We start from the raw sequence: 23,643 nt of genomic DNA on the forward strand, positions 1-23,643 counted from the left end.
TCTCATCTGTGTTGGAGTGGCTCTTCCCTGAGGGTCCTTCTGGCTTAAACACACAATATTTCTGTGACTGTTGCTAAAAAAAAAAAACCTGTACCCACTCTGTTTGGGACAGATTCTTGTGTGTGATGTAATTTATAATCCTCTTCTGGGGAGAATTAGCATTCCTGATAACTGCCCTATTGATTATCCGATCAATTATAAAGAGATAAAGACTTGTTCTGGAAATCCACTCTTGAGCCCAACCAGCTGTCCATTAGCAGTCCTTTAGCTAAACTTTCTATATCTGGCATAACAATGGCTACCATTGTTTTTCCTATGAAATATCACTACTAAGAGTAATCTTTGAATTAGGCTGCTGAAGAAAATTTTCTTCTAGCAAGATTATGATCAAACTTTGGCATATGCTTGTAATTAAAGAAAAGTTGTCTTTAGTGTCATTCAGGAGATTGTAGGTGGGGGAATTACTTTAAGGTTTTTGAGCAGGAAGTAATATGTAGAGGTAAGCCTGAGAGTCTAAGGAGATCCATGGGGAAGCAGAGTGCAGGATGACTGGGGAGAGGGAGGCCCAAGTGAGGAGAACAGGTAGCAGGCTGCTGTGATAGCGCAAGACAGAAGATGGCGGCTTCAAGAGTGACGGGGCAGAGGCCCTGGAGAAGCGCGCATGCGTGAACAGCCACAGCAAGGTCAAATCAGACACAGAAAGTGCTCAGATCCCTGTGGGGTTCAGGGCCCAGAGGAGTCAGAAATGGGGCTAAGTCTTTAGGCCTGGGGTCTGGAAGAACACCATGTCAGGAGCACACCAGGGAAGTTAGGGGAAGGAACTAGTTTAGGGAAGTTGTGGGTTTCGTTTTGGTCTTACTCATAGAATTCATGGGGAAGTGTACTTGGATGAGCTACTTGGGGCAAGAAACCCTTGCAACAAGAAGGAGATATGATCCTCGGTACACTGTGCTGTCTGAAGGTTCTGCTCACTGTGGCTTGATGTGGAGAGGAGGTACCACAAAGAAAATATCTCCGGTCCATGGTACCTCTCAAGCCAAGGGTGTCCATAGCAGCCCACTCTGCTTTTTTTTTTTTTTTTTTGAGATGGAGTCTCGTTCTGTTGCCCAGGCTGGAGTGCAGTGCCGCGATCTCAGCTCGCTATAACCTCTGCCTCGTGGGTTCAAGCAATTCTCCTGCCTCAGCCTCCCGAGAAGCTGGGATTACAGGCACCCACCACACTTGGCTAATTTTTTGTATTTTTAGTAGAGACGGGGTTTCACCATGGTCGCCAGGCTAGTCTTGAACTCCTGACCTCAAGTGATCTGCCCACGTCAGCCTTGCAAAGTGCTGGGATTACAGGCGTGAGCCACCGCACCCAGCCCACTCTACCTCTTATAAGAAGTGCTCTCTGAGGGCAGTCAGCCACCAAAGGCCAAGGATGGNGCCCTGGTTCCCCCCAAACCAAGGGGGTCCATAGCAGCCCCCTCTTCTTTTTTTTTTTTTTTTTTTTTGAGATGGAGTCTCGTTCTGTTGCCCAGGCTGGAGTGCAGTGCCGCGATCTCAGCTCGCTATAACCTCTGCCTCGTGGGTTCAAGCAATTCTCCTGCCTCAGCCTCCCGAGAAGCTGGGATTACAGGCACCCACCACACTTGGCTAATTTTTTGTATTTTAGTAGAGACGGGGTTTCACCATGGTCGCCAGGCTAGTCTTGAACTCCTGACCTCAAGTGATCTGCCCACGTCAGCCTTGCAAAGTGCTGGGATTACAGGCGTGAGCCACCGCACCCAGCCCACTCTACCTCTTATAAGAAGTGCTCTCTGAGGGCAGTCAGCCACCAAAGGCCAAGGATGGAGGTAAGGACCACCTCTTACCCATCTTGGTGCCCCCAGAGTACAGAGTGTGGCACCCAGGGAGTGACCTCTGTGATGGACTTGTTTAGTTACATAAAACAGAATGTTGGGGACATGGAAGCACTGAGTGGCAGAAAAGATGGGGCTCTAGTATCTTTCTTCCAGTCCCTCTGTGAGTCGTGTACTTAAATATATTTATCTAGTAGCCCAGAGGTTAGCAATAAGTTATAATTATAGAATAACAATGGCAGCAACACTGCGAAGTCAGTGTGGGAAGATCTGATTGAATTAAATACAGAAATGACGTTGCTGCCAGAGTTGATACAAGGAAAGAAGATAAGCACGGGATTCAAGAAAACCAGAAACTGAGTTCTTAGCCAGTGCTATCAGACCCTCTTCCCTCCCCACAAATAAATAAATAAATAAATAAAAATAGTGCTGGCCCTCATGGCAAAGGCTAGGCTGCAGCCTTTAGAGCAAGACAGGATGAATAAACACTAGAACAATTTGGGTATTTTTATGATTAATATCTACAATTCCTTTTTCGTTTTGCTTAGGTGTTTGAGGCATCAAGGTTGCGTATACCAGTAAGAGGCTGCTTTTATCTTTCACATCTGCGATTGTCCACTCGGAAGAGGTTGAAATTATGCCACAGTAAACTCCTTCACGTTGGATCTTTCTCTGAGAATTCACTGAGATGTTATGAATAGACTGAGCTTAGCATCTCTTTTGTTTTTTTTTTTTTTTGAGATGGAGTCTTGCTCAGTTGCCCAGGCTGGAGTGCAGTGGCGCGATCTCGGCTCACTGCAACCTCTGCCTCCCAGGTTGAAGCAATTCTCCTGCCTCAGCCTCCCAAGTACCTGGGACTACAGGCACGTGCCACTACGCCTGGCTAATTTTTTTTTTTTTTTTGGGGATGGGGTTTCCCTTGTTTAGCAGGGAAGGGCCCCTCTCCCGACCCCCGGATTTTTCCCCCCCCCCGGGTTAATTTTTTTTTTTTTTTTTTTTTTTGTAGAGATGGGGTTTCACTGTGTTAGCTAGGAAGGTCTCATCTCCTGACCTCGTGATCTATCCACCTCAGCCTCCCAAAGTGCTGGCATTACAGGTGTGAGCCACCGTGCCCGGCCAAGAGTTTCTAAGGATCATATCTGATCTGAGAGTGAGTATTTCTATTTTTTTTGACAGAGTCTTGCTCTGTTGCCCAGTCTGGAGTGCAGTGGCAGGATCTCAGCTCACTATAAATTCCACCTCCCAGATTCAAATGATTCTCCTGTCTCAGCCTCCTGAGTAGCTAGGATTATAGGTGCGCACCACCACGCCCTGCTAATTTTTGTATTTTTCGTAGAGACAGGGCTTCACCATGTTGGTCAGGCTGGTCTCGAACTCCTGACCTTGTGATCCACGTGCCTCGGCCTCCCAAAGTGCTGGAATTACAGGCATAAGCCACCGCACCCAGCAGCTTAGCATCTTCTTGACCAATGAGCCACTCCAGCTGGACACAATGGGCCATTTGGAGAGGACAGAGGGCAGGCCAGGCATCCCCAGGGGAAGAAAGGTGGGGTTCTCTTGTGAGCAGTTCAAAGTCAGCTCAAATCAGAGCAGACCAAGGATGCATACATCCAGTTTCGTTTCAATTAAGGTTATGTAAAAGAACCTTCAGAAGTTCTAGTCCTGCCAGCTTTGAAAATCTTCTCTCTGTAAGAACCATCCCTCCTGTGTTGTTTATTTCCTTGAGAAAAGATATTAGATATTAAAGGGACATTTCAACAGATATAAGTGTTCTCAGAAAATGAGATGTTATTCAATTAAAAGCTACCTTACATTCATGGATGAGCAATAAATATTTGTTGATTTGATTTTCAGTCCTACTTTTCAAGAAGTAAGTGGAATTGAGGAGGATGTTAGGGAATCATTTTTGAAAGATTAAAATTAGCAACCACAGTCTCATCTTCTACAATTATATTGCAGAAAAATTGTTTATTTTCCTGGCATACAAAGGAGCTGGCTTTCCTCAGCTTTATTTTCCTCTAGCGTCTGATTTACTTGGTGAAAAATGGAGAGGACAAAGGAATAACACCAAATACAAAGAATATACTTGGCTTCAAAAAGAAAAGCAGAATAAACAGAGAAACTGCTAATGTCTCTACTCTTGGTAAACAGCTTATGAGAAGGCTTTGGAGGCAAAACATCTCCCTGCCCTCACTCCAGCATGTAGTTTCAATTCAGTGAAACCTCAGAAAATTGCTTCAGGAAAATAGATGCAAGTGGATTTGCATTTAGGTGTTTCAATAACTTGAGTAATTTCCTCAATACTGAGCATGACTTTTGCACCCATTATTAGAGGGGGCTGAAAGAGAGTGGCCAAGTGGCAGGGCTCCCGGCAGGCCTTACTGTGGTAACAGCCTTCAATCACTGCCATCGTGATGTGACAAATCATGGCTTTTTTTGGTGCAGCTGATAGCTCAGGGCCGTGATGTACCAAGTACAAACACTTGAATGTCAACAACATAAGAATATTTGCCTGTACCAGTTCCTTTTAACATCTGTGAAGGCTCTTTACAAAATCCAATAAATGTAATCAAAGACCAAATAATCAAACACCGTAAATAATTCTGCTGAGAAACTGGAGAGGCCTTGGCCACTGCACACTCTCCCACTGCCTTCCCCGAGAGCTCACTCGCAGCTCCCTCTGTCATTCTCTCTCTCTCTCTCTTTTTGTTCTTCCTTCCTGCCTTTGTCTCTATTTCTAACACACTGTTGCTGCGGTGCAACATTAATCACTGAATATTTTCTGTAACTTTCAAAAACCCAAAGCAACATTTGGTTGCTCATGGGTTCCTTAACCTACTTTAGTCCTAAATGAAAAAGACTATGGAGGCCAAGACACGGGCACAGGGTTTTAATTCTGCCTCGTCTCAGAAAGAGGACAGTCTTGCAGGAAATCATCTTACTCACCTTCCTTCAGGCTATAGTTCTAAAGAATTTTCCATAAAAGCTGTCCTTGAATAAACAACTCCTGCCTTGCCCATTTGGCCTGCTGTTATTCTGGAAGGCTTGTATCTGTCTCTTCTAAATGGGCCTTTTCACCTCTGACAATTCAGTGGGGTATCCAACTTTCAACAGCTAAATGGTCTACCCATTCCTGCATATTTTCAGATTTTCATCTTCCATAACCACTTTCATAATGGTTTAAGTGAGAAACGTTACCCGGAAAACCCAAAAGGGAAAAATTGGATGATGACGTTTTGATGAACAATTTTATTTAGGAATGTGAGCTCTACTAGAACCGATTCCTTTTTTTTTTTTTTTTTTTTTTTTTGAATGGAGTCTTGCTCCTGTCGCCCAGTGCCTGGAGTCAGTGCGGTGACTCGACTCAACTGCAACCTCTGCTTCCTGATTCAATGTGATCCCCTGCCTCGATGCCTTCACTGGAGTAGCTGGGACTACAGCGCCCGACCCATGACCAGCTATGTTGTTGTAATTTTAGTAGAGACGCGCATTTCACCATTTGGCCAGGTGGTCTCAATCTCTTGACTCGGCGATCTTACCCTGCCTCAGCCTCCCAAAGTGCTGGGATTACAGGCGTGAGCCGCCGCGCCTGGCCTAGAATGATTCTTTAAATGATTTTTTTAAAGGATTAGACTTAGGTACATTTTCAATATACTTTTATAGTTTTAGGTACATTTTCAATATAGTTTTGCCCTTCCTAATGAGAATCCTGAAAATATTTGAGCATAAACAAAAAACATTGCCTCATACTGGGTGATTTTCATCAGGCAAAGGGGCAGGTTATACCATTGTAGGCTATTAATTAAATTACCAGGAAAATTATTTGGCTGCCTGAACCATGCACAGCGATCGAACAGAAGGCAGGAACCCATCGTGTGAAGATGCTGTTTCCATTTTTTGTCTGGGGCTCCCTCAAACACGCCCTTTAAAAGCCTGGTGCAAACCCATACGACATGACCATTTTCTTTCCCTCTTTCTTTCTCTTCTCTCTTTCTCTCACTTCCTTTCTGTCTTTCTGTCTTTCTTCCTTTCTTTTTGAGATGGAATCTCACTCTGTTATCCAGGCTGGAGTTCAGTGGTGCAATCTTGGCTCACTGCAACCTCCGCCTTCCGGGTTCAAGCAATTCTCTTGCCTCAGCCTCCTGAGTAGCTGGGACTACAGGCACCCGCCACCATGTCCAGCTAATTTTTTGTAGTTTTAGTAGAGATGGGGTTTCAGCGTGTTAGCCAGGATGGTCTTGATCTCCTGACCTTGTGATCGACCCACCTCGGCCTCCTAAAGTGCTGGTATTACAGGCGTGAGCACCTGGCGGACCATTTGCTTTCTCATTGGCTTCCACTGGGGTGTTAAGTCCCCCATAAGACATGGCTGTGTAGCATCTTACCCGCTTGGTGAGCTGAGTGTCCATCATGAAGTTATGAACGTGCTTCTCTGCTTTGGTGAGTTCCAGCTTTCGGGCCACCACGGCCACCACAAGGGCAGTGCAGCCTGCACCCTGTGGGGGGACATCAAGAGGACCAGAGGGGAAAGAACACATCATTAAGAGGCAAGACGAGAGACTCAACACGCCTGGCGCCCACGGGGGTAGTTTCCTGGGACTGGAGTGGGAACTCGAGCTCTCTAGCTGGTCATGACCAAGCCACAAAATCTGTCGAAATCTGTCAGGACTCTGATATCCTGACCCACAGAGGGGTCTGCAGTGCCCCTTGGGTTGTGCTCTGCAGCTGACTTCTGGGAGGCTGAGCTAGCCAGTTTCAATGCACAGGCGCCGAGACTTTGGGGGGTTTAACCAACAGATAAGCACCTGGCCACCTGCCAAGCTGTGTAGCGGAAGACAGAGGGGCCAGCACACACGGGCCCTCTCTCCCTCAGGCAGGTCTCCATCCCACTGCCAGCTCTAGACCAGCGGGCCCGGGAGGAAGGAAGGCAGGCCATCGGCTGGGATGCAGATGGAACACCTGCCAGTGGCTGAGAGTGTTCCTGAAAACAGTCTAATGAAGAGCCAATACATTTCCCCAGGGCTTGCTTCACAGAGGGTACCCAGGTTGGCACGAACACATGCACTCAGTGACTGCGCTTGCTCTGCGATTGGGTTTTTTCACCTGAGGGTTTACGCTATGACTCAGCACAAGGAATCGGTTCCTTCCTGCCTTCACCAGGAGGCTCATGAATTCACCGCCATGCAGAGATTTTAAACACAACACCACTTCTGCTAGATCAAAACCAGGATTTTAAGTGAGCCCGCAGCAGACCCTTAGGATTTTCCGGAACAGCGATCCTAGTCTGCTCGGTAGGTCCATGCCAGGGGAGCCCGGGGAAGAAGGGTGGGCAAGGAAGCAGGCTCTGCTGAGCCCCAAGAATGGTGAGACTCACTTTTTCTGTCCTAATCCTCTGGGTGCATGCTTGACTGTCTGGGAAATAAGCAAGGAATTCCCTGCACTTTCCAACATTCTCCCGACGCATTTTAAAATCATCTTTGCTGGGCTTCTTGGTTGGCTTGTGAGCACAGGGGGACGTCGAAGACTCACTACTCCCCTGGCTCTTTGGCAGGCAGCGGGAGTCAGCTCCATCCTTCTGCAAGCGGACTCTCATCAGAGACCATCGCCCTCTACCTGCACGCTGTGCCCTGCACTGCCCCGACCATCACTCATGGAAAGAGATGATGAACTTACTAAAGCCAACAACTGAATCTTAGATGTCAAACAGTAATTCTAGTTGCCACAGAAATCAGTCTAGCAGATGAGGTCCCAGACTGGAAGGAATCTGTCAGTAACATTTTTGGCTCATCAGGTCTTACAAAATGTGTGAGAAGCAGAAAAGAATGTTTTTCAAAGGTACTATAATCTATAACCGACTTGGAAGGAATGCATATGGGTGGATCCATTCCCTACTCTCTCTTTTAGAATCTCTTTCTCTCTTTATCCCACAGGCTGACAAAGGCTAGCCTGTGTGAAGTTTCGATGTGGCTGAAGTTCACAATGCTTTCTCCTCGTTTCCCACAAGGGTCCCCATTAAAACAATCTAGTGTTTCTCAGTACATTGGTTGGCCTTTTCACAAAGTGAAAAGAACCAAGTCTGTGTGCACTTTCCTTTTCTGACCTCATTTTCCTCTTTTGTTCAAGGACGGCTGTGTTTTTTCAGCTTCTATGACTTACAGGAGACTCTGTGCCCAGTTTTCAAAGGATCTGGGCAGTTGCACAGCCTGGTCTGTAGCTGTAATCAATCTAGCCAGGCCTCCAAAAGCAAAAAATAGCTTAAAAGAAGCCATCCTAGAGGGAAGATGTGTGCTCCCTTCCCCTCGACCGGACAGAGTGTCATCCCTCTCCTTTATATGGAGTTCCAAAAGTACTTTGGGCTGAAAGCCTAAAAAGAGGGCTATATCATAGCGTTAAAAATGGAACATCAGATGGAGAGGGTTCTCCCCAGGCTCCATTCTCCCTCCTCTTGCTGGGCCCAAGCAAAACTCTACTTAAATCATCCCTGAAAGCTGAGATCCAATAGGCCTGAAGAGGGAGCTTCCCCGCACCATGCTACTTTGAGAATGTAATCACAACAATCAATCATCCACCATTCCAAATTTCCAGGGTCTAGATAGGTTGTTTCACAGCTCTTGCCACGGCCCGCACTTTAACTGGCTGAATGCAGGGGGGCTTTTAATTAGAAACTACAGTATTTTATCTAAGGAACCATCTGTCTCACATGAGGAAGATAAATTTCTCTCTGGAGGCAGAACAGTGGACTAGATGGCACTTCCCAGTTTCTTTCAACATGAAGATGTCATGACTCCCTTGTGAGTACCTCTGTAGAGGATGCTGCATTCTTAACCCTTAATTCCAACCTAAATGGATGCTCTCAGCTTCATTTTTCCATTGACTGGATGTAATTAGGGCAGTCACCAGTAATGACACCTAACCTGGATTAAGAGACAACCTCATAAAGATGGGGCCAGACATCAGCAGCCTTCAGAAAGTCGTGGAGGAATGCTGAAGCCTAGACTGCTGAGCCTTTGCAGACTGTGCGGCGTGTGGGGAGAGAAAATGAAGAAGGGAGAGAAGACAATGGGAACATGAAAGAAGAGGAGGGGAGGGGAGAGAAGGAGAGAGGAGAGAGAAGAGAAGAGAAGGGGAGGGGAGGGGAGAAGGGAAGGGAAGGGAAGGGAAGGGAAGGGAAGGGAAGGAGAGGGGAGAAGAGAAGGAAGGTTGCTGCAGGGAAAGGTCAAGCTGGGCAGAGAATGAGATGGGGAACAAGTTGTGTTGCATCCTAAACAGCAAGGATCAAGGGGGTAAAGAGAGAAGGAGGAGGCTGAGGAATAAGAAAAAATGATGGGCTGATGGGATTGAGAGAGGAGGGAAGAACAAGGAGCCTAAGGCTTGAGCCAGAAGTCAATAGTCCATTTTGGCCCTTTAGAGGACATGAAGGAAGTGCCAAGGGATCCCACCCTGCTGTGTCCATCTTCTATTGGTATAAGACTCGCCTGTCCCCTGGGTCCTCTTTGGGATGCTGGGCCTTTTCACTTAGGTGAGTTAATAGTCTGACAGGCCACAGTGGCAGCCTGGCAGTGCTGTGTCACGTGGCAGTGATGCAGGTTAGTTTTAAGAGACAAATCGCCGAGGGCTTGGCTAACCGTGGAATCTTGGAAATGGCTGGTGGGCAGAGGGGGTGTGTGAGGAGGGAGGAAGCAGGACGGGAAAGGGTAAACAGCTGCTGCTATGACTTCCCTGGGGTCAGACTGGGGGGAAGAGCCATGACTCAGCCTTTTGCTTTCAGATATGCCAAGTCCTGAACCACAAGGGACAAAACTAGAGTCCCTGGATCTGCTCTGTCCAACTTCCAGTTCTGTGGGGCGAGGGGAGGAGATGGGGTCTACTTCTGATGAGCTGGAATTTCCCAAGGCACGTGGGCGACCAGGGAGCACCGAGTGCACGGAGGGAGGGTGGCTGGGACGGGGTGAACACGCCTAACTCTAGAGATTCAGACCCAAATCTGGACCGAGACTCCTCCACACCAGTCCTCCCACCTCTTGTTTTCAAGAAACATTTTCCAGCTGGAAAACCTTAGAAGCTGGAAAAACAAGTATCCCAAGGGGAAAAGTATGAGGTGTTCTTAACTAAAGAAGCATAAAATAAAATAAAACACAAATGAAAGTGACAAATGGAGGAGGGAAGCCTGGAGGATTTACAGTTGGATTCTGTTTCTGCAACAGATTCCATGCAACAACTAAAATAACATCAATTGGTTTGAAACCAAGGTGTTTCGGGAGAAGCTCATCTTCTAAAACTGACATTAAGCAGATGTCTTGCTGAGCCCTCTTTTTGCCTCCTCCCAAAATGACTCAATTTGTGCTACCTTTTACTTCATCATCACTCTCCCTTGGCAGTTCAGAGGCATCTCTCATGAGGCCACTGGGGAAAAGCTCAGCGTCCCTGCAGACATCGGAAGTTTTTGCCTGTTTGTCCATAACTCATGAAGGGTCTACAGAGTGAGTCCAGCTTTAGAAAGAGGCTAGATTAAAACAAAGTTATGCCAAGCAGCCTTGAGGGGCTCTGGAGTCTTCCAGATGCCTGCAGAACCAGAAGGTCAGCATTGCACATATTTTAAGTTGCATTGTCATTTCCAATTCTGGATACTAAATATTGACAGCTTTCTCTCTACTGTGTTGTCACTGTGATCATGAAAAATCCTTATGGAAAGATGCTGGACTTTAATGTAGCTGCTTTTGTGGGTGAAATCTCTCAAACACACCAGGTCTGTGCCAGCCACGGCAAGTTGTTCAGACAATTATATACCCTGCTTAATGGCTGATAATTACATCGTTACTGGGATTGCCAAGAGAAAACAATGATTAAGACTATTTACAGGCCACACACACACACACAAATCCTTCCTTTCCCTTCCCAAGCAGGCCTTGCCTTGGCCTTCATGGTGTCCATGGTAACCAAACAGGAAGCCCTACCTTTAGTAAAGGCACTTGCAATAATAATTGGGAGCTATACATAGTGTTGGGAGGTTGGGAGGAGGAGGGGAAAGGATCCTCAGCAAAGTGAAACCCTGGCTAGGAGTGACTCAGCTAGAAAAATCACATTTGCTAGAAAAATGCCACCAGGGTTCCTCACTGTGGCTGACCCCGGAGTGAGGCGACTGACTTTAATTTGGGTGAAAAACACTGACAGCGAATAGAGGAAACCTCCCTGTTCCCGTATATAGAAAGGTACACATTTATGCACAGGGTTTTGTACAAAAAGAGATGAAAGGCCTGGGCTGTATTTTTCATATGGAAGGTGGGGATTGGATTGGCTCCTCCTCATCCATTTGTTCTTTCCACTTTGATCACACCTCAATCCGCAGGGAACAGAACACTCCCTCTGGGGGAGCGCTGCAGAGCCAGACAGCAAAAGGGGGTGCTGAAAGACAAGCAGCCCCCAGACCCCAAGGAGAGGCAGGGGTCGGGCAAGGGTCTCGCCTGTTCCGCTCAGCTGTGCCAGAGTAGAGCCGGAAGATGCGAAGTGCAGGAACCAGGAAGCCGGGTCCTCAGGGTGCTGCTTCCTGGATGGGGCACAGCTATGTGCTGAGAGGGAGAAAGTCTGCTATTTTAAAAGAACAGAGGCTCCCCGCAGGGCCCATCCATCTATTGGCAACCCTGTTCTGTGCCAGCCCTGGCTGACAGCTGGTTCTGAGGCACAAAGCCCACACCCCAGGAGTGGCTCTAAGAAGGAAAGCTTTGGCCTTTGGTGGCATTTCATTCTTTTCTGGTAAGAAGCATCTTTCCCTGGTTTCCTCATGACAGTTGGTGCTATGCCAAGACAGGCTCCTACTAACCGATGGAAGATATTTGTTCTAAAGCCTTGCACTTACCCATGATTTATCACAACCCCAGCGCTAAGCTTTTTGTCATTAGCTGCTGTCGTAGGACCTGCTTGCTAATAGGGACCTGCCCTGGACTGGAGTCAGAAAGGAGGAGAGAGCCTGGCCCCTCTTGCTCAGCAGGCCGACTGCCCCAAGCCTTGGTCTGACTATCTGGTCCACCAATATCAGCCTCAGGAAGCCAACGAGGCAGACTGGGGTGGCGAGTGGGGGCAGCCCCCAGACCTGCGGCCCTCCCTTTCCACTGCAGAAAGCGGTCACTGCCCTTCCAGAAAGAGGGTCTTCATCTCTCTGGGAGCAGTGGGGGTGACGAATGGAATCTGAGGGATCACTGCAAGGAAGGATTTTCACAAAGGTGTGAGGGGGGCTGTGGAGCGGGGGTTGTCCTTGGGAGGGCTGCAGTCTCCAGCCATGGAGACCCAAAGCCACACCACAAATGGCCTGTCCACTTCTCACCCCACCACCTCCCCCAACACTACCCAGGCTTAGATGTGCTTTCCTCTTTCAGCCTCAGTTTCCACCTCTGAAAAAAGTGTCCAACCCTGCTCTGACACTGTTCTAGGATTCCAGGACGAAGGCCAAAGAGCAGCAGCTGCCTGTCCTGGACCCAAAGTGCAACAAGACCAAGGGAACACTTCACTCATTTGCAACGGAAGGACACTGAGGACACCGCCAACACTGACCCGTGTGTGGCCGCTTCTCGTTTTCAAAGCACTTGAACATAAATCATTGCATTTGGTCCTTGCACAAGCCAGTGGGGAGGGCAGGGCAGGCCCTCCATCTCTACTTTCCCCTGGAAGACGCTCAGGCCCAATAGGCAGAGTGCCTGGCCCAGGGTCCACAGTGAGCAGAAACTCAGACCCCACGTCCCTCTCATAAGCCACACTGTGGTGGCCATGTGACAGGCGAGAGCGTGTGCCTCCACGAGAGTGTCAAGTGTGGGTCGTAGGGCACTGGGCAAGAGAGATACACCTTGAAAAGGCACGGCACACCTGCTGGGCACCTGGGGATGGGATCACAGCCTTGCCGAATGCCAGTGCTGCAAAGCACTTGGCACTTAAAGCCCAGCCCCTCCATAGGCAGAGGTGGAAGCAGAAGCCTGGGAAAGGCAAGAGCCAGCCCAGAGCCACATGGCCAGCCCCGTCCAGGACACAGGTCCCAAAAGCCAACTCAGTGCTCTTTCCCCAGTCCCTGCTTCTGTGCGTTCCAGCTAAACATGATCAGAAATGGTGCCAAGGCCGGTGGGACCAAGGGAACAGGAAGGAGGACAATAAACTGCAAGCCCCAATGCTCACTGGAGGTGAGCAAACTGGGGGGCTGCACAGCAGTGCAGTGGGCGTCAGAGCATCGGGCCAGGACCAGCTTCATCCAGCCCATTTTGAGGGAGCTGTGAATAGACCATTAACTGCCAGGAGTCCAGGTCTCATTCTTACCTTAGAAAAGTCAACTGAAAAGTGAGAAACCATTGCAGATTTCCCACCTGCCTTTTTATGTATAGGGGACACACACGCAGGTTGGTTAACTAACAGCCGCCCCCCACGCTGTGGCTAGGAAGGCCCCTATGTGCTTGCAAGAAAGAGTTCTGCTCTTTGCCACATTTTAAGGGTAGGGAATGGGCAGAGGCGGGTACTCACCATGATGCCAGTGAGGAGACAGACACCTTTCCCACAGTATGTGTGGGGCACCATGTCCCCATAACCAATGGAAAGGAATGTGATGGAGATGAGCCACATGGCACCCAGAAAGTTACTAGTTACGTCCTGCTGGTCATGGTACCTGCCAAGGGGAAGACAGGAGTTAGTTGATGAACAGCCATTCCCAGGAGTAAGGGCTGTGGGCAAACCTAGAGGGGGGAAGGAAATGAGATATTTGGCTGAGGAAGAGGCAGCAGTAACAGTGGCTCACACAGATCTCTTTAGGCTACTGAAGGGGCTGCGACTATGCCCACCCAGGTCCCACCTGCAGCCCCCCATCCCGTTGGCCTCCTGCCATGAGCTTGGTCCCAGAGATAAAATGTTTTGTCATGATTTGCACCTCATTGTAGACACCCTTTTAGTGTTGGTAAGATAGCTTTGGATGAAATCATGCAGTAATAAAATTCAAATTTTCCCTTCCAAGCCGACAGTCTAAATGTATGTGGATGTGATTAATCTGAAATCACAAGTTCCTGAACAGGGAAAATGTCAAAAAAAATTATCAAACATACTCAGCGATTTCCTCTAAGAAAGTTGAAACATTTCAAAGACCGGTGTCTCCCGGGGGTCTAGAGGGAAGCTGTGGTGGCTGGGGCTCTCGTGGAGCTATCTCTAGAGGAGGCTCTGGGGTGTCCATAGAGACCTCCCTTTCTGAGTCACACAGGGACTTGTACTTGCCCTGCCCTGAGACGAACCAACTGGAAACATCAGCACCATTTCCTCTGCCCGGACGCCTGTTCCATCCCATCCCCTTCCTCCCTCCCTTCAACCCCAACACCAAGGCCTGCTGCATGCCAGGCTCTGTGCCAAATACTGAAATACAGAAATGAACACCACACAGCCCCTGCCCTCAGAGACTCAGCCCAGGAGAGGGGTTTGTCAAGGAGGCAGGCATCTGCAGAGGGGTGCAATCAGGGGGTGGACAAGGTACCCTGGGGATGGAGGCAGAGGGCAACGACCTTGACCCAAACACATGAGGGTCCACAGAGGTGCCACAGAAGAGCAAGGCTTGCATTTTCCAGGCCGGCCCAGAGGAATGGGTGCTCTGGGCAGAAGACCCTAATGAAAGCCCAGGGCTTATACAAAGTGCAGCAAGGGAGCTGGTTGCAGGCTGGGTGGCAGGGCTGGTGAAGGTGGATCCTCTTCCAAACCGTTCTCTAATGGGATCAGCCTGAACAGCACACAATAGACTCTTCATTTTATAATGTAGGGCTTCACTTCTGGATAAAATCTCCTCTTAGCCACTTGGAGGCCACTGGACAGGGAAGCTAAAAACAAAGGGCCAGGGAGACCAAACCAACTCGGTTGGATAGAGCAGGAAGCCATTTAGGAACCTGAATCTATGGAAGTCAGTTACCATCGGGGCTTCCATGAGTTAATGCACACAATGTGCTGGGACAGGCCTAGCACAAGGAGGCCCCTGGAAGGATTCGCTGCCATCATCAGGGATCTCCACGCCCCCACAGGGTCTGTGCCCAGCGAGTGATAGGCAAACGCTGCTTTTCCTTCCCTTGCCACCTTAAGTGAGGCGTGCAGGGCAGGCTGCATGTATAGGTGCATCGAGAGATGGGCCTGGAAGGAGGCAGGAGTTCAACCAGTCAGAAAGGAGACAGAGCCATCAAGTCAGGGAGCAGCAAGAGCACAGTATGATGGACACTGTGCATGTATTGAGCACCTGCTGTGTGGCTGGCACTTTGTACGCGAACATTCTAATCTCACAACAGCCTTTAAAGTATTTCCCAGGTAAGCAGCAGGTGGCACAGAGACACTGGGTGACTTGCCCAAGGACACACAGGAAGCAAAGCCCATGCTCCTTTCACTGTTTCACTCGACATCAGAGGCAAAAGCGACTGGCATGTGTCTTAGGGATAATGAGGAAGCTTCAGTGAGAGGAGATCGCCTGGGCTCTAGTGGCAGGGGACCAGGGGGCTTCAGAGACCAGGGATCAGATTTAGGAAGGCCTGGAATTCTGGGATAAGAAGCTTGGATTTTGCCTTAGAGGCCTTAGAAGAGATTCTGGGTTCTTGAGCACAGGAATGACAAGATGACACAGTTTGCTGGGAAGAGTGGTCTGCGGGTGGCGAGCAGGGTATTTGAAGAGACAGGACACAGAGGTGGGGTGGCCAGGCAAGAAACAGGTGTGCAAAGCTGGGACAGAGACGCGGGCCACAGCCTTTCTCACCCACCGGAGCCTGGCCCCAGCAGATCCCTGTGAGCACATCAGTGGTGGGCTCTCCAGCCCACTTGAGCCCTTGGCCAGCAACTGGGGACCCGGCGGGTGGCACGGCATTAGCCTTTTTGTGGCTGTCTGCACAAGGACATAGGTGTCTGGTACTTCTGGGGACATCTGAAGAAAAGATACCCCCTCCCCAAAGCTCTGCTGATGAGATGGCCTTGCCTGCCCTCTCCATCTGCTACACTTGCTCCCCAGGGATGCTCTGTTACCACCCTGAGGGCCCCTGGCTGGCTGCATGCGGGGCCTGCCTTTGCTCCGTTGGCTATCTTTGAGTAGCACAGGCTGGTGGCTCCCAACTCAGATTCCCAGGATTGCGTCTACCCCTGACTGTGGCCCAGCGTGGCAGCCCCTCCCAGTTCTGCTGTGGCCTTCGACAGGCAGCTGCCTCCCTGCCTGCTCGCTCTGCCTGCTAGGCCTTCAGGTCAATGCAACCCCTCCCCTCCCAGCGGGCTGCTCTCTGGCTGGCAGGATGGCGGCAGACCCTGACCCTCAGACCCTGTGCTGAGACAGTGGTGAAAAAATCAGACTTTAGCTTTTCTAAAGCAAGACTCAGTGACTGTGGGAGGGGACACAGAAGGGAGAAGACGTAAAGGCAGCTCCATGCCACAAGCCAGCAACACATAAATGTAGTAGAGTCACAGCCAGGGTCCTCAGTTCTTCCAAAAAACATTTTCTGGAAGATAAGTCTTGGGTAAGGTCTGAGAAAACGTGGTTGAGGCAGTTTAGCAGTGAGGAGTTGAGCTGAGCCAGTGATCTTGGGCTGGGCTGGGCTTGCCTGGCTTGGAGCTCCAGCTCCAACGTTTAGTAGCTCCATGGCTGTGGGCAAGTGACGTACCCTCTCTGTCACTCAATTTCCTTATCTGCTGATGGGAGGATTAAGTAAAATAACCCACAAGCAATACCAGCACAGTGGCTGGCCCAAAGTAAGTGCTCACTAAATGTCGGCCATTATTGTTGCTGAGAGGGCGCAGGTGTTATCAGTCTGAGAAACAATAGACAGAAAAATACAGGGGCATGGATTTACATGTGCAGTGGAGTGGTGAGGCATTCATGAAGATGTCTTGAAGTTTAGGCTGGAGAACTATTTGATACAGATACAAAATAAATCAACTGTAAGTTCTTGGACAAAGAAAGGACATGAGACACTTGGTATCTGAAAATTCTTCTACATCCAAGACTGACTACAGAGGTCAGGCCCCAGATAAGGAATGTTGCTAGAAGCTTTGCAGGTGTCCAGGGAGAAGCAATGGAGAGCCTTGAATACCTAACTATGAAGTTAGGGTTTAATCTGTAGCCCATGCTCTGTCACATCATGGGTTTTGTTGTGCACACGGGTCTCCACAGTCCTCCTTTCCCTGCAAACCCTGAGGATTAAACTCGTGCTCCCTGGCTGTTTGACTGCCCTTAGGATCATGGAGCATCCTATTCATATGTAGGAGAATGCCAAGGTAAAGAGATTAGAGATCAAAGTGGAATTACATATAAATTATATTCTTGTGGGTTTCTTTTTTCATTCACCATAATAAATTCCTGTGGGTGCTAACTGTGTGCTGAGCAGAGGAGATGAAGGTCTTGAGAGTGTCCTTCGTTGTTTGTCAGCCTTCAGTGATCGCTTCTCTGGTGGGGGCTACAGAAGATGCTGAGATGAATTGGACATGCACCCTGCTCTCCAGTGGCTTGGAGCATCGTCATGGAGATAAGACATGCATGTAACTCACCAAGCAGGAAGTGATGAGCCAGAAGGCTGGGCTGGTGATTCAGGACTGTGGGAGTAGAGAGGAGGGAGAAAAGGTTTCTAAACCTATTCACAATTTTAGAGCGGTTTACACATGTCACAAATTCACATACTAATCTCGTGCTATTTTTTGCAATCAAAATTGGGGGGGATAGCTCCATGTTTTCTTTAAAGGCTAAGGAGGAAAAGATATAATTTTCTTTGAGCTCAAGGGTAGTTATTACAGTTACTGATTTATCTTTCAGGGTGTGGACTATGGATTTTTTTTTCACTTCTTAACATGAAATAAATGAGAGATACAAATGACTATATGACTTGGCAAAGATGGTAGAGACGTATGTCTACTTTTGCTCCCTGAAATCCCTTACAGCTCAAAGTTGTTAGTCCCCTACTTTTAAAAATAAACAGGCAACCAGGAATCCCCAGACAGCCAGGAGTCTCTAACATTAAAGACACAGATCAAACCAGTCAATTAAACAAACAAAAAGCAGGAACTCTGGATCAAATACAGACCATTCACAGAGAGAACTCTTGAAAGAAAAACCCTGTAATTAACGTAAGAGAGATAAAATAAGATACCAGACCCACGAGACAAGAATGAAATGCTGTATGAAAAAAGTCTTCCTAGAGGGGCTAGAAGATAAATCGAGGAAGTCTCCCAAAAAGCATAAAAAGACAAAGAATGAAAATGAAAGAAAATATGAAGTTGGGCATTGTGGTGCGTGCCTGTATCCCCCAGCTGCTCGGAGGCTGAGGCCAGAGAATTGCTTGTGCCCAGGAGGCTGAGGCTGCAGTGAGCTATGATTGTGCCCCTGCACTCCAGCCTGGGGACAGAGCGAGACCCCCCACCATCTGTTAAAAGGAGAGAGAGGGAAAGAAAATATGAGAAAATCAGTGAATCAGTCTTCCAATTCAAATAGTAGGAGTTACAGAAAGAAACAACTGGGGGGAAAAGAAGGAGAGAAGTAATTATTTTAAAAATCATTCAAAAATAAAAATCCCCAGAGCTTAAGGGCATGAGTTTCTAGAGCAAAGGCTCACCGTCCCCAGCACAGTGGATCAAAATAGATGCACATCAAGGTACATTATTGTGAAATTGCAGAACACCAGGGGAAAGGAGACAATCCCACAGAGCTTCAGGGGTTTTGAGGGAAGGTATAAGAGAGGCCAGATACGAAGAACCAGAAATTACAACAGCTTTGGACTTTTTGACAGCAACACTGGAAGCTAGAAGGCCATGGAATAAAGCCTTCAAAATTCTGGAGGAAAATTATTTGCAAATCAAAATTCCAAACCAGAGACCAGAAATCTGAATCGGCCAAAGTATTAGTTCAGTCTGAGGGCAGAATGAAGACATTTTCAGATATGCAAGGTTGTCATGGGTTTGCCTCCCATGCACCCTCTCTCAGGAAGCCACAGGAGGTATGCTTCACCAAAACAAAGCAGCAAACCAAGGAGGAAGACAAGGGATAAAGGCAATGAGCTCAGGGTGATGGTACAGGGAGGTCCTTGTAGGACAGGTGCACACCAGGCGCGGAGGACAACCCGTCCAGGCGGGAGCAGGACAACAGGCTCTGGGAGATACTTCCAAGGAGATGAAATTGATAGAAAATCTAATGTGCCTGAACATCCTGAAGAGAGATTTAGACAACTGCCAGAGTTTGCACTTGATTTAATGACAAATACATAGAAAACTAAGCAAACGCACAAACATGATACAACTCCAGGAAAAATGAAAATTCCGCAGGAAGGGAAAAGTTATATTTTACTACAAGGCAGCCCAACTATGAATAGAGTCAAATTAGTGTTGACTGACTAATGTAAACACTGATTACTGCCTTAACCAAAATTATGATATAATTATAAAAGGAGGATGAAGGGTGAGGAAGAGTTGGAGAGGAGGAAAGGGAGCTGAATTTTCATCTCTCAGAGTGGGAAGGGAATAGGTAATACCTAAACAAACCAAAGCATCAAAGGATAGCAATACACACATATTACTCACAGACATGGAGGCAGATACTAAAACTAATTAGCAAAAGGAGGTAAAAGTAGGTGCCTCTGGAGAAGGGTAAATGGGAAGAGCTGGTGGAAGACAGCAAATACCACAGAAGGACTGACTCTACAGTGTACACACATGTAACTTTGATCATATCAACAGAAAACCAAACCAAAGAGAAAAAAACAAAACTACACGCAACATTAAATAACATCAAGAAACACAAAAAGAAAATAAGCACCATGAACTCACCATCCAACTCCAATCTGTGGAATCTACTTGTGTGTTCTCTCCATTCTCAGCGCCCCCCACCCCAGGATCATCATTACCCTGAATGTCATGTTTATCATTTCCTCGTTTTTCTTCATAGTGCTTCCACATAGGTAGGATTGCCTAAGCAATATGTAATTTCATTTGTCCTATTTCTGACCTTCATAAAGATGAAATCATACTACAAGAGTATGGTAGGAAGCTTCTAAAATGGCCTCGATATCCCCCCTCCTCTTGAGGTCTTCACACACTTCTGCAATCCTTTCCTTTTGAGTGTGGGCTGGACCCAGTAACTGGTTTCTAATACATAGAGTGTGGCAGAAGTGATAGACTTTCATTTCTGAAGTTAGGTTATGGTAAGATCATGGCTTTTGTCTTGGGTGATCTCTCACTAGTTCTCTTTTGGATTGCTCTCCCTGGGAGAAGCCACTGGCCATATCGGGAGGCAATCCCGTGGAGTGCCACATGGCAAGGGACACAGCCTGCCAACCACCACATGAGTAGCTTAGAAGCAGGTGCTCTTTAAGTCAAGCCTTGAGGTGAGATGATAGCCCTGGCTGACAGCCTGACAATCTCATGAGAGACCTTGAGCCAGAGGTACCCATTTAAGCGGCACCTGAATTCCTGACCCACAGCAACTGTGAGACAGTAAATGTCTGTTGTTTTTAGCTGCTAAATTTTGGAGCAAGTTGCTATGCAGCAACAGATAACTAATACAGTGAACCCGTCTATGAATTGCTTCCTTTCTGTTCAATATATATATTATACTGACATATGTGGCTATAGGGTATTTTTATTCCTGTATTGTATTTCATCATATGAATATGCCATGATTTATTTATTCATTCACCTATTGATGGACATTGGGATAGCTTACAGGTTTTTCCTCTAATCAGAATAACTGCTACAAACATTGTTTTTTATTGACTTATTATTATTATATTTTTAGAGACAGGGTCTTGCTCTGTTGCCCAGGCTGGACTGCAGTGGCACAATCATAGCTCACTGTAGCCTCGAACTCTGGGGCTTAAGAGATTCTCCTGCCTTGACTTCCCAAAATGTTGGGATTACAGCTATGAGCCACCTCACCCAGCCCAAACATTCTTAATCATAGCTCCTGGTACACTGCATAAGAATTTCTCTAGGACACATACCTAAGACTGGGTTTGCTGGTTTGTAGGATATGTACATATTTTACTTCATTAGAAAATGCCAAGTTGTTTTCTAAGATGCCAGTGCCGATTAGGCTTTCACCAGTGGTGGATAAGAATTCCTGTTGCTCCATATCCTCATTAGCACTTGCCATGATCTGACTTTAGTCTTCGCTATTTTCATCTCGTGTGTCTATGGTTAGCCTTGGCATAGCAGAAAGAACACAAGATCTGGAGCCCAGAGACTGCCTTTCATGCCAAATGGCTCTGTGACCTTCAGCAGATCACTCCACGGACTCAGGGCCTCAGGTGAATCGGGATCTTATCGAGACTTGACTTTACATTTCCATGATAAAAGCTTAAGTAGCCTTTCATATATTTCTTTGTCATTCATACTTTCTCTTCTGTGGCATGTCATTCATGACTTTTGTCCACTTTTCTATTGGCTTGTTTGTGTCTTGTTCTCATTCTAAAAGTTATTTATATATTCTAGATAACAAGAATTTCATCAGTTTGTGTGTTGTAAATATCTTCTTCCAGTGTGTGCCTTGCCTTTTTATTTTCTCTACAGTATTTTTGATGAATAGAAGTTTTAAATTTTACCGTAGGTGACTTTATCATCCTTTAATTTATAATTAGCAGTTATTTGGTTTTTGCAATAATGGTTCCCTCCCTGAGATTGTAACATTTTTACATGTTTTAAAATGTTGCCTTTCTAAGTCTTTAATTTCCCTGGAATTGATTTTGCATATGGTGCGAAGCAGGGATACAACTTCATTTTTTTCACATGGGTAAGCAATTTTCTCAGTTTCACTTAATGTGCAGACCATCCTTTCCCCCACTAGCTTTCAATGCTTCCTCTGTCTCATGAATTATATGTGGAAGTGGTACTATTTCTTGGTTCTCTATTCTGTTCCATTGGTCTATTTGTCTAACCCTGAAGTTATATTACAGTATTCTCTGTAGCCTTTCCTTGGTACTTTCTCAGGGTCTAGCACATAATAGGTACTCACTAAAATGCCTGTGGGCTGAATAAGGCCTGCATGCTGCTTTTCCTGTCCCCCTACACAAGTGAGGCTTGCTTCAGTAATTCAGCGAATCATGTTAAAATGACTTCAGCTGTTCTCTTCGGCAGACTAAACCTTTGTCAAAGTGGCTGCCAAATTCCTTGAGCTTGGAGTCAGTTCTCACTATTAATAAGAACTCAGCTTCGTGACACTAGCTGTGATCTGTTACAGCACTAGAGTGACAGAAAAGAAGCCAAAGTGAAATGACTGCCTCTTCTTCCTTCTTCTCCAAAAGAGTTTGAATACTTTTAAAACCAGTTTTGTAAAAAATAAAATAAAATAAAAAGGATTCTTTTCACATGGATCTACACAATATGATGGCTCTAGCCATTTGTCCTGGGTCTGATTTGTTTGTTGGAAATTTGCAGGCATTGAACCAGACCCTCTGCAGAACTCCAAAGCAGCCAAATGACTGCTTTGTCCTTGCCTTCCAGTCAATCTTCAGAGCCACACAGTCAGACCTGCCCACTGAGCTGTGAACCCTGTGCTTGAGAATTTCTCCAATGAAGAAGCCAACAACACATACCTGGCTTGGCCCCCTGGTGGCCTCTGACCCCCCCCACCGGTGCCTCTCTCCTGGGAACACTGCCCTCCTCTGGCGTCTGCAGCGGCTCACTGGCCTGCTTTCCTCCCACTTCGACTATGCCTTCTTGGCTTCCTGCTCTGACTGCTGCTTCAGCGTTGCTGTGCTCCAAGCTTGCCTTGCACACATGGCTCTCTTGCTCCTGTCACCCCTGCCCTGTCCTCCCTGATGTCTTCTAACTGGCCCTTCAGGGCCCACTTCAAATCCTATCCTGACCCACCCAGCCAACCAGAGCTCTTTGCCTGTGTCTCACACACCACGTGGCATCAGCAGTATCTGCCTGCTGCCCGCACACCAGCTTGCGGAGAGGTCGCCCGGTTGGCTGGGGTCATGGCTGAACTCACAGGTTCCAGGGCCAGAACACCTGTTTGACTCCGGGCTTTGCAACTTAATGTCTACATGAACTTATCCTCAGTCTTCCTACCTGTAAAAGAGGATAATACTTGTACCACCTCACAGAGAGTTACTGCGAGGGTTAAAGGAGCTGATATGTCTAAAATGATTAGAGCAGTGCCGGGCACATAGGTGCACTAAAAAAAAAGTGCTATTTTCATCTCGTGTGTCTATGGTTAGCCTTGGCATAGCAGAAAGAACACAAGATCTGGAGCCCAGAGACTGCCTTTCATGCCAAATGGCTCTGTGACCTTCAGCAGATCACTCCACGGACTCAGGGCCTGCTGCTTCTTCGGGGAAGCAGGGTGTAATGATGCCGTCCTGCCTGCCTCACGAGGCTGCGGTGAGGAGTGAATGTGCACGGGCTCCATCAGCCTTCAGCGAGTAATACAGACAGAGGCGTGTCACGGCCTCTGCAGGAGCCTCCCACCTGGGGCTTCGTCCTAGTGACAAGGGCAGCCGCACGGATGTGGAGAAAGAACAGGCAGCAGATGCTGCTGTGTAGGAAAACAGAAACTCCTCCCAGCTTCTCCTTTTAATCGTCGCTGTTCTTCTGGGTGGCTGCAGCCCCTTCTCTTCATACGGTGACTTGCAGCTTAAACCCCTTACCTCCATCAAATTCTGTCACCTCTGCTTTCAAAATATCTCCAGAATCGGAGCGCCTGTCATCACTGGTCTGTGGCCACCCTGGACCAGCCCCACCCTCTCACCTCGTCCAACCCCGCCCTCTCACCTCGTCCAACCCCGCCCTCTCACCTGGACCAACCCCGCCCTCTCATCTGGACCAGCCCCGCCCTCTCACCTGGACCAACCCC

General features: G+C 47.7%; 1 protein-coding gene across 15 annotated transcripts in view; it reads right to left on the bottom strand.

Annotated features, from left to right (window-relative positions):
• The window catches only part of KCNN3 (potassium calcium-activated channel subfamily N member 3), a 210,214-nt gene that overhangs the window by 15,631 nt on the left and 170,940 nt on the right, over window positions 1-23,643 (bottom strand). For 8 of the 15 annotated variants that reach the window (XM_017867697.1, XM_017867698.1, XM_017867696.1 and 5 more), the window contains 2 exons: window positions 13,338-13,479; window positions 6,227-6,337 (listed from right to left, as the gene is read on the bottom strand). In XM_017867697.1, the coding sequence (XP_017723186.1) occupies window positions 6,227-6,337; window positions 13,338-13,479 (253 nt within the window). Of the gene's footprint in view, window positions 1-6,226; window positions 6,338-13,337; window positions 13,480-17,112; window positions 17,397-23,643 lie in introns of all 15 variants that reach the window. The other 7 variants (XM_017867703.1, XM_017867702.1, XM_017867711.1 and 4 more) reach the window with 4 other exon arrangements.

The sequence above is a fragment of the Rhinopithecus bieti genome, unplaced genomic scaffold (assembly GCF_001698545.2).
Source record: "Rhinopithecus bieti isolate Rb0 unplaced genomic scaffold, ASM169854v2 scaffold_4129, whole genome shotgun sequence".
Classification (NCBI taxonomy): Eukaryota; Metazoa; Chordata; class Mammalia; order Primates; family Cercopithecidae; genus Rhinopithecus; species Rhinopithecus bieti.